The 15,458-nt window shown below is 43.5% G+C and overlaps 1 protein-coding gene across 1 annotated transcript; it reads left to right on the forward strand.

The window, feature by feature from the left end:
* The first annotated feature begins 3,078 nt into the window (after positions 1–3,078).
* On the forward strand, positions 3,079–9,966 carry SHISA2 (shisa family member 2). Its single transcript, XM_069080735.1, has 2 exons — positions 3,079–3,557; positions 7,674–9,966. Exons 1-2 carry the CDS (start codon positions 3,227–3,229, stop codon positions 8,225–8,227), a joined length of 885 nt encoding a protein of 294 aa, XP_068936836.1. The 5' UTR covers positions 3,079–3,226; the 3' UTR covers positions 8,228–9,966.
* The last annotated feature ends 5,492 nt before the right edge of the window (positions 9,967–15,458 follow it).

Genomic DNA, 15,458 nt, shown 5'->3' on the forward strand with positions numbered 1-15,458 from the left:
GACTTTGAGCTCCTCAAGAGGAGAGAGTATTTTTTGATTGTCTTTGTGTCCCTGTAGCAGCAAGCACCCCAGCATCTGCAGGGTGGCTGCCAACACAGGTTCTTAAGATCTGCTTTTCTAAAGGAAAGCAACTCAAAATGGGTTAACAATCTTGCTTTAAATCAATCAAACATATCATTTATCTAGTTCAGGAGAAAAAGTCAGCACCCCGAACTTCAGAGTATACAGACAGAAGCATTTCAAGCAGGCAGGCCTCCAACTGTTGAACCATAACATCCATACCAGATCACAGTTACCAGAGACGGAAGCATCAATATCTGGGTTTTCAAAGGGGGGGTGGCGGGGGTCTCTCATCAGAATGGCTGCCCAGAGTCTCATCTGGTCAAATCACACAACACTTCCCAAGTGAGCCCCGAAACAATGCCTCACATCAGGGATTTATATAGACTTCTCCTGCCTCAGAGAATGTAACAACCCTCTTGACCCACTGCCCAATCACAAAGTATCTCCTGAAAAACAAGCCTCCCACCACAGGCTCCAGGTGCACTTAACCTAGGGGCAGGGAAGATCTTACACAATACAGTCTTAGAAAGATGGCAACATAAATTTACATTCCCATAGTTAGTGTTTAGCACCCAACCTGGGCACTTCAGTGAGTGTTGACTTGATTTGACTAGCTTGATAACAGCATCTACTTAGTACTTCACATACATATATGTGTGAAGATGATAACATCTACTTCACACTTCATCCGTGTGTGTATAAATGCTTTGCAAACTTTAAAACATTGAAGCATGCTATTTTTCATTTTCATTTGAGTCTTCTTGTACAAGATGACCAATATGGAAATGTTTTACACAATTGCACATATAGAAACTATATTGTATTGCTTATCTTTCAGGGAGGAGGGCAGGAAGGAGAGATGGAGGGATAGAATTTGTAACGCAAAACGTTTTTTTAAGTTTAAAAATTTTTAACATGTAATTAGGGGAAAGATAAGATATTATATAAAAATTATATCAATATCACCTACTATTATTTATAGTGACTAGTCTCAGTTTAAAATTCTAGGAAGCAGATTGGACTTGCTAGGTAGGGTAAAAGGAGCCTTTTATAGCTAAGTTATCTACTGTGACTGATAGAGGAGTATCTAAATGGTCCTATGAAAGAGAATACTTTTTGCCTACAAATAAAATAGCCTTGCTTTCTAAGTAATATAGAATCAAGGAGCTAGAAGGGACATTTAAAAATTACCGTAAAGATTTAGTAGAGCTCCCTTATTTTACAGATGAAGAAAACTGAGGACCAGAGAGCTTAAGTGACTACTGGTCCAAGGTCTCATAGAAAAGTGTGACTATAATCTGTCTAGTGTCCTTTCCACTAGTGTTATTAAAAAAAAAAATCAAGGAGTTTTGAAAGCATCAACAACTGTTCTTTCAGTTTTTTAAAAAAAGAGGCGATGTCTGAAGAAAGACTGTGTAGATTGGTAATGTTCATTCAAGTTCATAGACTTTTGTCTTAATTCTCCTCTTAGTCGGTGAAAGCAAAGCCATTGTGTTTAAGAGGCTAAGTGGGGAACACACGTCCTTTTCTACCATTTCTCTCCTAAAAACTGCAGCTCATTTTCCTCCACGTCAAGGTTATTCTAATTGTTGAAGTCGAAGGAAAAGACCCTCACTCTTTCTCTAAGTGTGTGGGGATTTCTTGGAAGGAGAAGGAAGAGAGGAAGGGAAGGAGGCTCTGTGAAACGCATGCGCGCTTGTGAGAGCCAAGTACCTATAATAAGAGAGCAAGGGAAAGGGGCAGCGAACGCGAGCCTGAGTAGTGCCGGGGAAGGAGGCCTAGGGGAGTGTGCGTGCAGCTGCCAGACGTCTCCCCCGCCTCCGCTTCCACCGTCCACTACCTCTCTCCAGTGCGTGGCTTCTCCTAGTGCCTGGGAAGAGGAGAGAGGAAAATAAAAGGGGCAGTGTGGGGGACCCCGGAAGGCGCAAGAAGAAGGGGCGGTTCTGGTGGAGGAGAGAGAGCTTGCAGCGCTCTGCAGACGGATGGGAGCTCCCATCGGCCTGCAGCTGGGAGAAGAGAGTGAGCAAGTCCTGGAGCTGCTCCCAGCGGCAGCACCACCACCTCCACAACCCAGCCAGAAGCACCAGCAGCACCGGCACCCAACCAGCACCGACACCCAACCGGCAGGAGCACCAGCAGCGAGTCTTGCCGCCCAGGCTCGCCGAGACTGAGACTGCGGAAGGTGGCTGCCGCCACTCTTGTCTCCTCCCGGAGCCAGACGCGAGCAGCTCCTGAGGCTGGTCCGCGGGTCTCCGGGTTCGTTCCGCAGAAGTTGTGTTGGTGGTGGAGGAGGCGTTCTTTTTGGGGTCCTCGAGCTGTTTGCTGGCATTTAGCATCTGCGCTCAATGGGACACTTTGGGCTGCGCCCGGGGAAGGGTTTCCTTGCACAGCGGGAGTTTTGCAACGTGAACCACGCGGACAAAGTTTGGAAATGGGGAGGGAGAGATTGAGGAGCGGCCGCACTGGCTGTTGCACTTGCTTCTAACCAGTGTCCTCGGGCCCCCCCCCCCCCCCCCCCCCCCTACGCATTTTCCTTTCCTTTCTATCCCCTAGGCTCTGTTGCCGAGGGGGATAAAGCGGGTCCTGCCTCGCCTATCACCCTGGAATCTGACTGCTTGGGTCACTCAGGAGTATAATTAGTTGACCCAGTGGAGAGGGCGTGAGCTCCAGGAAAAGACTTTTGGGGGACGCATTCTTGGTGGGGTGCCCGTGGAGTTGACCTTGCTTGGGACTACTTCTGAGAGCTATCCCCGCAACCGTAGTGGGTTGCGTCCCCAGGGCTCCTCGGACTTGCCATAGTACAAGCCCGGGAGCCACCAGGCTTCCCTTCTCTCAGACCCCTGCAAGCTCCTGGCCCCCTACATTCCCCCGCGACTGTACCCGGCTAGGGTGCCCGAGGATGTGGGAATGATGGCTTAGGAGCCGCCCTCTCCATCAAATCGTTGATCGCCCCTGGACTGGAAGGGGAAAGAAGGGCGGCTGACCACATGGAAACGGGCAGGCTCCGCCAGGACTTCTTCTAAACCCTTCCTTTACCGTCCCCTGTACTCTGCACCGGGACCTTTGCCAAAGCCCCGGGCTCCGGGCGCTAACCGACATAAGTGTCCCCACGGGGCCCCTCCGCCCACTGGAGCCCGCGCCGCCCCGCGCTCCGGGTGGTGCCATGTGGGGCGGACGTCTGTGGTCCTCCTCGTCGTCCTCCTCCCCCACCCTTCTGCAGCTGCTGCTGGCGGCGCTGTTGGCGGCGGGGGCGCGGGCCAGCGGGGAGTACTGCCACGGCTGGCTGGACGCGCAGGGCGTCTGGCGGATCGGCTTCCAGTGTCCCGAGCGCTTCGACGGCGGCGATGCTACCATCTGCTGTGGCAGCTGCGCCTTGCGCTACTGCTGCTCCAGCGCCGACGCGCGCCTCGACCAGGGCGGCTGCGACAACGACCGCCAGCAGGGGGGCAGCGAGCCCGGCCGTTCGGACAAAGACAGCCCCGACGGAGCCGCAGGTAAGCGGGGGAGGGGGCCCCTGGGCAGGGGCGGGAGCGTCCTGGGCTGGTTTTGAGAAGGACCACGTTTTACCAGCCCCTAATCTCGTGAGCCGGAGCAGGGCACTGGACTAGATGGGACTCCAGCAGAAAGACCCAGCTAGCTGAACTGGGCAGGGGCAGAGCTGGAGGGATGGACAGACGACCCGGCCAGTTGGTTCTAGGCCGGCAGCTGGCAGGAGCTAGCTGAAGTTGGGCGAGGCACTGCTCCTTTTCTGCCCGTAGTTACTGTGCTAAATGAGTGAATTGTCCTAAACCTTCTCTGCTGCTAAGGATGTTGTGACTCGGTCCTTGATGCAAAAGAGAAGCTGGATCCCTTTGCACTGCTGAGCCTCCTTCAGGAAATCTTTACTTTGCCTTCCTCCTCTCCTCCATCCTCCTCCTCTTCCTCCCTGACAGCATTCTCACCCTCCTCCCTCCATCTCCTTAGAAGGTCCCCCAGAAGATGCTTCCTGGGATCATTCCCACCCTATTTGAGGCAAAGGCGTTAATTATCTTTTCAAGTATTTCAGGAAGAACCCACCCACCTTACTTTTTGCCGCCATCTTCTGTCTGGATTCCAGGGCAGCTATTTTTTTCCCCCTTAAAGACTTCTGTTTTCTTTCTGCCTTCCTCTCCAATTAAATGAATTAAATATTGAAGGAAGATAGGAAAAGGGGGGTGAATAACAGTGAATCTAAACTGTGCCTTAACTCCTTTCCCAGCTTGGGCCATATGCCTAATAATGTCAGGTACTGCCCCACCCCCCACCATCTTGTGAAAGGGGGAAACCTGTTAGGCATCCCCCTCTACTGGGCTCTCCTGTGGGTCAGGCTCTTCCTCATCTGTACAATGAGGAGTTTGGATTAGGTAAACTTTAAACTAAACTTCCTTCCATCTCTTAGGACTTTCTCTAGTGCTGTAATCGGACCTGGACAGTTCAGTGGAAGAGAAATCTTACCTTTCTTGAGCATGGATTGAATGGCCTGCAAGTCTCCCCCTGTCCTGGCCTCAGGGCTCTAATGTTCTGTAACACCCATTTCCCTTCCTCCATGTGTGCTGGCAAGCAGAGCTGGCACCTGCACCTGAAACTGAATTGTGTTGCATCAGATGCCTGGAACTTGTCTGAGACCCTGCAGAAGATGTTTAACTTTTTGTCTTCATAGCTTTCAAAAAACATTTCCTTCTAAAAGCTTCTCTCTTTTGAGATATTATCCCCCCTCCCTCACCTTATCCCAACTTCATCTTCTGGAGTGTATCCTCCATTGAGTAGAATATAGTTTCCTGGAACGAATATTCTAGAGGGCATAGGGCAGGTGACAATCGTTTCACCAAGGTGAACTCTCCTTGGGATGAAGTTGGGCAGTTTATTTTTAACAAAATAACACAGCACCCTCCGTGTCATCCTGCCTTTCTGCCCTATCCTGTTTCTCTGCATCCTGAACCCACAAGCGGCTGAGCTGCCTGATTATGAGAGGCAAGGAGTGTTTACAAAGCTGTCTCTTGTGGCCATGTAAGAAGAGAGCTCCTTTAAACTCGGCAGCTTTTTCAGTCAAGCATTTTATTACTCATGCTACTAAGCATTGTTCTGTCTCTATCTGAAGGGAGGAGAGTATAATTCCGGAAAATGCCTCAGTTTAAGGTGCCAACTCAGCTTTGTAGAGTATGTGTATGAAATAAAGGGTTAAGAAATGTGCTAAAGTCATGGTGTACTCTGATCATTACAAGTCTGTAGAGCTCAGTTTAATAGTAAAAGAAAAAAAAATAAAGGAGACCTCTTGGGACAAATCCCTGCACAACAATTGCCTCATGACTCCACAGGAAATATGAAAGCTTGTCAAAATTATAAAGATGCTGAGATGTGCATTTTGAGGACTTAACTGCATTTTACAAAGCTTTGTTCTAAAAAAAATTATGCTTCACTAAATTTATTTCACACCAATGCTGCCCTATCTTGTCTAATTAAATGGTACCAGGGCTCATGGGAGCACTGTATTAATTATCCCTACATGCCGGTATGCAAGACCAATTAAAATTCCTTGAAAGTGAACAATTCTTTTTTTTTTTAAGTAAGTAACATTTCGTTGCTTCTGACAAGGTCTTAGGATAATGTGTATGTGTATATATTTGTGCTTAAAGTATATAGATTGTTAAACTTTGGTAATATATAAGGCTAGATTTCTTTAGAAGAATACAAAAATTTATAGAAGGGTTAAGAAAAAAACCCAGCATGTTGCTACAAAACCCTGTGGCTAACTCCAACAATTAAGACAGGTTTATTCTTGGACAACTTTGGTTTAGCCAACTACACCAAACACAGCACCTGTTAGACTTCAAGAAATCATCCTTTTTGGCTAAGCTTTCATCATGAAAATCCAGCTTAGGTCGAGACGATTCCATGAGGTGTTATATTTAAGTAATTTTGACTCTGGGTATTTCAGAAGTCATAAAGAACATATTTAGAAGATTGCTCAATTTGAGAGAATTTGGTCTGTTTCCTCAGTGCCAAGGAATTTGACTCATTCATTCAATGTTTATTTAGCTCATGCTATGTGCAAAGTGTTGTAGAGGAATATAAATAACTATAAAAGACAGTCCCTGCCCTCTAGGAGTGTATAATCTAATGGAGAGAAGATGTCTTTAAAAGACTACAGTATGAGATAAGTGCATTATGAGTGACAGATAAGCAGAGGAATTCATTGGACTCATCAAAATTTTCTTTTCCTCTTCTTTCCATTTGCATGAATCTCTTTTGAACATCTTGTATTTTCCACATGAAGAACAATTGATAAATAGTTCCGGTATTTCAGGATTTCCAAAAGATTGACTGTTTGTGAAAAGGATTAACAAGAAAAGAAAAAAAAAAACCCTGATCCTTAATGCTTATTTTAAACTAAAATCTTGGTTTCCAGAAATTATTTTATGTGCAGGATAAATCTAACTTGTCAGAATTTGTACTGGTTGCCTTATGTTATGATACAAACATTTTCTGGGAAATTCCTATGATTCCCACGGTGTTTAAACTTTGGACTTAGCAGTCCTGGTATCAGTCCACTCTTATGCTACCTTGGCCTTCTCATGCCTCCTTAGATTCTCTTTCCATTCCTCTTAAACTATTTACTTTTCATTGATTTAGTCCTTTTTCCATGTTTTTGCCTTTTGCCTGGATTAGACTGCCTCCCTCATCAACATACCAGGTTATGTTTGTCCCATAAATTTGATTTATCAAGGAAGTCTCCTAAGACTGACCAAGAAGATTTGGTGCTTTTTATTTCTACCCATCTCTACTGCAGTAAAGATGCTTAAATCTGTCTACTCATTCAGAAGTTGTGATGGCTGGCTCTGCACTGAAGTTGACTTTTCAATTGTCAATGAAAAAAGTTTGCTGACCAAATAGTATCAAAAGAAGATTACAAGGGACCTACTTAACCTAGTAAAGAGAATGGACTTTTTAATGATTTAAATCCCCAAACGACTGTTGTTGTTTTCAATCTTGTCCAATTCTCAGTGATCCCATTTGAGGTTTTCTTGGCAGAGAAACTGGAGTGCTTTGCCATTTCCTTCTCCAGCTCATTTTACAGATGAGGAATTGAGGCAAATAGGGTTAAGTGCTTTGCCCAGGGTCATATAGCTAGTGACCAAGGTTGGATTTGAACTCAGATCCTCCTGACTCCAGGCCTAGTACTTTATGTAGTATACCACTTAGCAGCTTGAAACTATACATATCCCTTAGAACTATAAATATCCATTAATTTGGTTAGTTGTGAGAATTTGTTCACTTTATATGCTTGAAAGTAATAACATTATCTTTCTTTTTATTATTCTGTAATTCATATTTTCCATTAATCTGAGCAGATTTTTATACCCAGGTTGCTCACGTTTTAGGGGAGATGTCTTTCTGAACTATTTTGATGTTTGTTTGTTTTATTTGTTTTTGTTACAATCCTCAGTTCCATCACCCCTTGCTCAGGCCCAGGCATCTTAGGGATGAGGAAAGAAATCAAAGACAGAAAGAGGGGATAGCTGTTAAGCTAGCAAGTGATACGTGAACATTCTTTAAGAGGAATCATAGCTTTCTGTCTGTATTCCTTTCTTTAGTGCCTATCTATGTGCCGTTCCTCATCGTGGGGTCAGTGTTCGTTGCCTTTATCATCTTGGGATCTTTGGTGGCGGCTTGCTGCTGCCGGTGTCTGCGGCCTAAGCAGGAGCCACAGCAGAGCAGAGCCCCTGGTGGTAATCGATTGATGGAAACCATTCCCATGATTCCAAGTGCCAGCACCTCTCGTGGATCCTCTTCCCGTCAATCAAGCACCGCTGCCAGCTCCAGTTCCAGTGCCAATTCGGGTGCCAGAGCTCCCCCTACGAGGTCACAGACCAACTGCTGCTTGCCAGAAGGGACCATGAATAATGTATATGTCAACATGCCGACTAATTTCTCAGTGTTGAACTGTCAGCAGGCTACCCAGATTGTGCCCCACCAAGGACAATACCTGCACCCCCAGTATGTGGGCTACACGGTACAACATGACTCCATGCCCATGACGCCTGTGCCACCCTTCCTGGACGGTCTGCAAACTGGGTACAGGCAGATCCAGTCTCCTTACCCCCATGCCAGTAGTGAACAGAAGATGTACCCAGCAGTGACTGTGTAATCTCATGGACCACAGAACTGGCTTTCAGTACCTAAGATGAACACAAGAAAGACTTTGGGAATGAATCCACAAACAGTCCATTTGTAAAGAATTCTCTAAATGGAAGTCCTTGAATGTTGGACAGCATTTTTTGGGGAAAGCATTTCTTTTTGATGGGTTCATTTGCTCCAAACTCTCTGACAGTCTCTCTCAACGAGCATTTCCAGATATGTTTCATTCCAGTGCATGATTTTTAGTGGAAAAAAAGATTATGTTGAAGGTGTACATGTGTTTTTTGATAGCTCTGTGTGGGTGTATATGTGAGTGTGTGGATGTGAGTGTGAGTGTGAGTGTGAGAGAAATGCTTGAGCCAACAAGTGCCCTTTAGGTACAGTAGTCAAAAGAATTTTGTAAGTTGCTAGAGTAAGGTGGTTTCTTTTTTTCCCCACTCCCACCCCTTAACTGTATAAGATCATGACTTTTGTTACCTCTTTTTCCCTTGACTATTTTATAGACAATCAAATTGGCAGTGGAAGACAATACAATGCAATCACAAATGGAAAACCTTTTTTCTACCTGAAACTGTCCATTGGATCTCAGCATTTCCCAGGCACATCTTAGTTTTAATGTAAAATTATGTATTTTGTCTAGTTTTGTGATTGTGAAAAGCTCCTTTATTTATGTAGTAGTCTTATGACAAAATGGTTTTTTATGTACAAAAAAAAATCACCCTTCACTGAAATATGGTATAGAGGCTTTACCAAGGAAGACTTTGGGGTTATTGTTAATCTTGAAGAAGATTAAAGAAGGGTGGAATAGCAATAAAACCATGAACTCTCTTCCTGATTGTATTTTAATCTGACTTTACCATAGCATCTACTAAGGTGCAAGATATGGTTATTCATCTTGATGATATTTTATGCTTTCAATTAAAAAAAAAATCAGTTGCTGCCATTCCAGGATTTTTTGCTGTGGAAAGTTGTCCATTTCAGCATTTCGTTCTGCTTGGGTTTTCAGAGGCTTGGATTCCTGGACAGTAGCGAGTGCATTTCAGCTGTAGATGAAAAGGAGGGTCAATATTTCTGCCTAGACCTGATGAAAACTATTTACTGTGTACATATGATCCACACAGATAAAATGATCTACAAATTTATTTAGTAGGACTTTTCTGCCATGATCCAAGTGTTGAGAGGAAAATTTATACCACAGACTTATGACCTTTGGCCAAAATAGGAATAGCTAGCAGTTACAGGAGAATGGGCAGATATATTATACACTCTGACATGGCTTGCTATTTCCCTCCCCCGCCACACACACACATCAAGGGCTCTTGTTAAATCAAGAGATAGGTTTACAAATATTTGAGCTTTATTCAGTAAGGAAACTAGGCATTTTTGTTTTCCTCTCTCAGTCTCTCTGCAGGAAGCACTCCATTCATTGCACATACCCAGATAAGGACCCTTGCTCTGATTTATGAAATTCAGGTGAATCTCTTTGTATATTGTTTACGTATTAAGAAAAAAAAGTAAGTTAAGTATGTGGAAATTATTTTATTAGCTGGTGGAGACATAAGATTCTGATTGTTAATTAAAGTTTTGTGAAGTGTGGTATTTTACATGTTTTATAAATGTCATAGATAATGTAAGACTATGTCGGCCTCTGGTATGATTTTAAAATTTCACAAAAGGATTCCTAACTAAGATGTTTTTACAACTGAAGAAAAAACATATTGTTTCTTAATAAATATTTTATGGTGTGAATTTGTGGGAGTGTTTGGGTTCTTAAAATCCCATCTGCTCATTTTTCAAAGAGTTCTCTGATTTGTTTTTCGAAGAAAACATCTGTCAAACAATCTAGGAAAAGTTGCTGAATTAGTGATATGTATTCCTGTCCACTTGTTAAGAACCTACCCTTGGGGCAGCTAGGTGGCGCAGTGAATAGAGCACCAGCTCTGGAGTTAGGAGGATCTGAATTCAAATTCGGCCTCAGACACTTAAAACTTACTAGCTGTGTGACCTTGGGCAAGTCACTTAACCCCAATTGCCCTGCTTTCCCCCCTCCAAAAAAAAAAAAGGAACCTACTCTTAAGTGTAATTAACTGTAGTGAGTTTTTCCATCTAAATCCTCAGAGGAAAGAAACTTTATTTTTTCATATTCTGTGGGTCATACTGATAAAAGACTGACAATTGTCAAATGACTAGGCTCTTACCAGACCACCTTGGATGGAAAATTTCTTCTAATTCGATTACTTGGAAGTCATAGCATTAGAGTTGGAAGGGATTCTTTTTAGACGACATCTAATTCAGTCTCTAACCCCATTCAGGAATGTCCTCTATAAACTTAGTCTCTGTTTGAATTCTTGCAATGATGGGGAGCTCACTCTCTTACAAAAGGCAGCCAATTTTGTTCCAGGTCATTTTCTCCTAGGAAAGGGGAGAAAGAAAGCTGATAGAATTTTGGTATCTGATCTAAGCAGGTGCTAAGGCATCCCTACTTCAGGTACACTGAGTTCTAAGCTCAGTGAATGTTGTTTGTGTTGCTATGTACATTTGAAAATAATGTCTCTTGATGCTTTCAACCTGTTGGTCTTCTAACAAGTAGTAAGGTCGGGAGCAGCCCTACATTTTGTGAGAACAAATTTGCCTGTTTAGATGAAGTAGGATGGGCAGAGTGTTAGGAAAAAAGCCTCATACTTTTGGGAGGTAGAGCAGGGAGAGGTGCATCTCTCTAGTCTGAAATACATCCCTCGCCCTTTCCAATTTACAAATTCAGGACTCACTGTTCCAAATGTCCCTGGTATGCCCTGCCAATATATCACACAGTCAAGGTTCTCCTCTTCCCTGTTACTACCCCTGCTTACCACTTACTATAGTGGAAAGGAAACTGGGTTTGAACTCGAGGAAGATCGAGGTTCGAATTCTGGCACTGATACCAGCTGCGCTACTTTGGGCAGATCACTTAATCTGAGCTGTCAGAGTGTCCTCACCTGTTAAATGGGGAAAACAACACAGTTATGGGAATAATTGCACAACTCCTACTTCTGACCTCACCTAGATGTGAGGGACCTGAATGTGCAAGTTGTGACTTTCAGATATTACCTGAGTGTTAAATATATCCTGATTACATTTTAATTTGGTTTTGTGCATTGTATATAGGGCTTGAACCCTGATCATTTTAGCATGAAGGCTGGCACTCTATGAAGAATCCTTTCATTAAAAGATAGAGATTTAATTCAATAAATGTTTGTTGTGTGAACAAAATCTGCTATGTGCAGCCTCTTCTTAGTAGGGAAATCTCCTTAGGAGACCAAAATGAAACCAGGTTTGTTGGTGAAAATAGAGTCTCAGTAAAGGCCAGGATCCTTAGAGTTGGAATGGGTCACTTCAACCTCTTCATTTTTGTTGCTTGGTCGTGTCCGACTCTTCCTGACCCCATTTAGGGTTTTCTTGGCAAAGATGTGGGAGACAGGGGCACCTAGGTGGCGCAGTGAATAGAGTACCAGCCCTGGAGTCAGGAGGACCTAAGTTCAAATCTGCCTCAGACACTTAACACAAAAACTAGCTGTGTGACCTTGGGCAAGTCACTTAACCCCGATTCCCTTCACTCCCCCCCCAAAAAAGATGTGGGAGACATTTGCCATTTCTTTCTCTGGTTCATTTTACAGATGAGGAAACTGAGGCAAACAGGATTAAGTGCCTTGTTCAGCATCACAACTAGTATGTATCTGAGACTGGATTTGAGTTCACAAAAGATATGACTCCTGGTGCTTTATCGACTGTGCCACCTACCTGCCCCAACACAGCTTAGTCCTTTGAGATATTCTTAAATTCTGGTCCTTTGAGTGTTAAATGATGCCCAAGATCACACAAACTAATGAAAATCTGAGACTTGAACCCAGGTCCTCAGATTCTAAGACCAGTCCTCATAGAAATGAAATATCATAGATCTGGAGCTAGAATAACTTCAGATTTCATCTAGTTCAATCCCCTCATTTTACAAATGAGGAAACTGAGGCCCAGACAGGTGAGGTAACCTGCTTCAATGTCGTATCGATAGTGTCAGGGAGATGCTAGCTACCCAAACTGAGATTTGCCCGAGGTCATTGAGGTCACGTGACATGTCAAAGGTTTGCCACTCAAGTAGCAGAGGCAGGATTCGAACCCAAATTTTTTGACTCCAAATTCATAGCTCTGATGTGATGACCTTGAGGGAAGGTGTCCTCAAGCTGTCTTATAGACATTTGCCTTCTAAGAACATCAAGGTACTAGTATTTTCCGAGCAGGGCACCCTCTCTCCTGGATACTTTTGGATGGACTCACAACTTCTTTCTTATACAACTTTCCTTTCCTAGTGTTTCTTTCCACCCACCTAAAGCTTGTTGGAACATTATCTCATATATCTTGTAATTTGATTATAGTTTATTTTATGTTAGCTAAGATTTTGGTTGAGAGGTGGGAGCTTCCATAGTCTCATTAGCTACATATACATGGTTATCAATGCCAGTTTCTATAGTTACTTTCAATTTAATTTATCAAGTATTTGTCAAACATCTATTGCTTTGATACTGGGTGAGATCGAAATTTAGGAAAGAAATGGTCTCTGCCTTCATGGGATGCATTCTGAAAACTTCCACCTCCAAAGTCACTGATCTTTTCATTATACTTATGACTTCAAGACTAATTGGAAATAAAAGGTGCAAAAGGAAAAGTCAGAGATGACATGAACCTTTCAAGCACGGGAGACTGATCTCAGTGACAACAAAACATTAGAAGGAGAATTAGGTTTAGAGGAAAGTTTAAACCAAGTTTCAATTGCAGAAGCTGATTTTTTTTAACCTTTCCCCCAGATTCTTGGGCTACGTTTTGAGTCCTGCAGCTTTTCTTATACTCTGGCTGGAGATGAGTATAGCCTGATACAATAGGGAGAGTACTGTATTTTGATCCCATGCCTGTATGGGATGTGTGACCTTCTCATGTCACCTCTCTGGGTCTCAGTTTCCACTCACTAAAAGAGGGAGTCGGATTAGGTCTAAGACCTTGCTTCTTGAAATTTTTCAGTCTACTTTACAGAGTAGGAAACTGAGTCCCAGAGGAATGAAGCTGTTTGCCTTAGGTCAGCTAATAAATGTCAGAGTTAAGATGCAAACTGGGGTCCTCTGACTTCCTGGCCAGTCTTGTTGGTAGAGTACAATATTCAGGACTTCCTTTGTTCTTGGATATCTCTGAAAGATATTCCCCTCAAAGGAGAAGTATCTTAAATCTTTTGATCCTGAGGAAACAATTAGCTGTAGTTAAATGAGAAAACTGAGCTATTAGTTTTCTGATTTTTGTTATTGGAAAAGTAAGAGTTTAATAAAGATACCAGATTCCAAACACATGGGATGAATGCATTTCAATTAAAAAAAAATTTAAAGCAGTTCTCCCCTTCTATCCTGATAGTTTGGGCTTTTGCAGAACCTTGCCAAATGCAACATTTCTCCTGCAAGGTTAACTTGAATTCATCTTTTTAAAATTGGACACATTTGGTTGGATGATTTCCAGGATCCAGACATTTGGTATCTTGCTATTCAGGAAGTCTTTTGCCTAAGGGTAGGGGCTTAGCACCTGGGTCATTTTCAGGATTACTGTCTCAAGAAAACATGAAAAGCAGGGGTTTTGTTATTCAGTTATTTTTTTAGTCCTATCTGACTCTTCGTGACCCCATTTGGGGTTTTCTTGGCAAAGGTATTAGAGTAGCTTGCCATTTTCTTCTCCAGCTCATTTTATAGATGAGGAAACCGAGGCAAACAGGGTTAATTAAGTGACTTGCTTAGGGTCACACAGCTAGGAAATGTCTGAGGTCAGATTTGAACTCAGGTCTTCCTGGACTCCAGGCCCAGAGCTCTGTCCGCTGTGCCACCTAGCTGCCTATGCTGCTCCTACCCTAACTGTTCCCACTGGCTAGATTGGGTCCTACATGGGAGGGAGACAAGGAGCAATTTGTTGAACCAAGGCAGAGATTATATCAGTACCTCCAAAAAGAGGCAATAAGAGTTGGCATTAGGTGTGTCTTTAACTCCCGGCCTTGTCCCTTACTGGTAGCTGTGGGCCCATCCGGGAGTTACGCACCCTCTCTTCTACTCTCTCTCCTTCCTGCAAAGCTGTTGTAAGGACAGAGGAAGCTGATGTATGCGAAGGGCTTTGTAAAAGCAGGGGTTCTAAACCTTTTTGGTGTCATAGTTCCTTTGCTATGCACTATGGACCCTTTCTCAGAATATTCCCTCCCCCAATAATTGAAGGAAATGCTAAATTTCACTTACAGATTAGTGAAAACACAGATGTAATTTTTTTTTCCCCATCCAAGTTCACAGACCCCTAAAACTTATCTGTGCGATCCTGGGGTTAGAATCCTGCCTTGAACGGATACATCAATACGTGTTCTTTGGGGGAGACAAAAGCAAGGAAGGGCTCTATTCTTTCTCCCAATTCTGTCTTGTGAAGGACTTGGGGATATGTTTTTGTTAGGCAGGCCTGTGACACAGTAACATGAATTATCAAAGAAGGTGCTGGGGTAGAGAGGAAGTCAGCAGTCTGGAAGGATGGCATGCTAAGAATTTAGTTCCTCACCAATGCCCAGAGCTACTACCAGCTGTACATGTTAGTGAGTCTGTGGGGCTGCCCACATACTTTGCTGGCATACTAGATTTCCTGCAAGGGTCTTCCCTATCTTGGGTTGCCAATGGCTTTTTCAAGTTATCCTTCATCTTTACAGAAGATGCCCAATTTCGTAGGATTTAGAGGCAGGGGATGGAGAGATTTAGACCACTTTTATTAATTCTGAGTTTCACCAACCTCCCAAAACCCACTGCTCCCCTCCCTCTGTCTGTCCTCTTGGCCCAAGCAGAAACCAGCACTAATGCCTGGTGTTGGGTTAGAACTAGACTGGACTGACGTGAAAGCACAGAAAATTCAGAATACTCATTAGCTTAAAAAAAAAAGGTCTTATTCTTGATATTCTCCTCCCCTCTTCCCCCCCCTTCTTTCAGTTAACTGAGAATATCAATATGACTGTGATTTGAGTTTATGTACAGAACTGAGTGATTCTGGGTGATGACAGAGGACAGAAATTGTCAAATGATGTTTTTCAGGAAAATTAGGTGGTAAGGTAAGTACACATATTTCAGTTGATTTCCTTGGGCATATTTCCAACTGCCCTCAGTTCTGTCTAAGGAGCATTAAAATCCTACCAAGCCACTCTCAGTTGTTCAGTTAAA

Source organism: Petaurus breviceps, unplaced genomic scaffold (genome assembly GCF_028583685.1).
Source record: "Petaurus breviceps papuanus isolate PSGF00001 unplaced genomic scaffold, PetGlider_PUasm1.0 91133, whole genome shotgun sequence".
In the NCBI taxonomy this organism is placed as follows: Eukaryota; Metazoa; Chordata; class Mammalia; order Diprotodontia; family Petauridae; genus Petaurus; species Petaurus breviceps.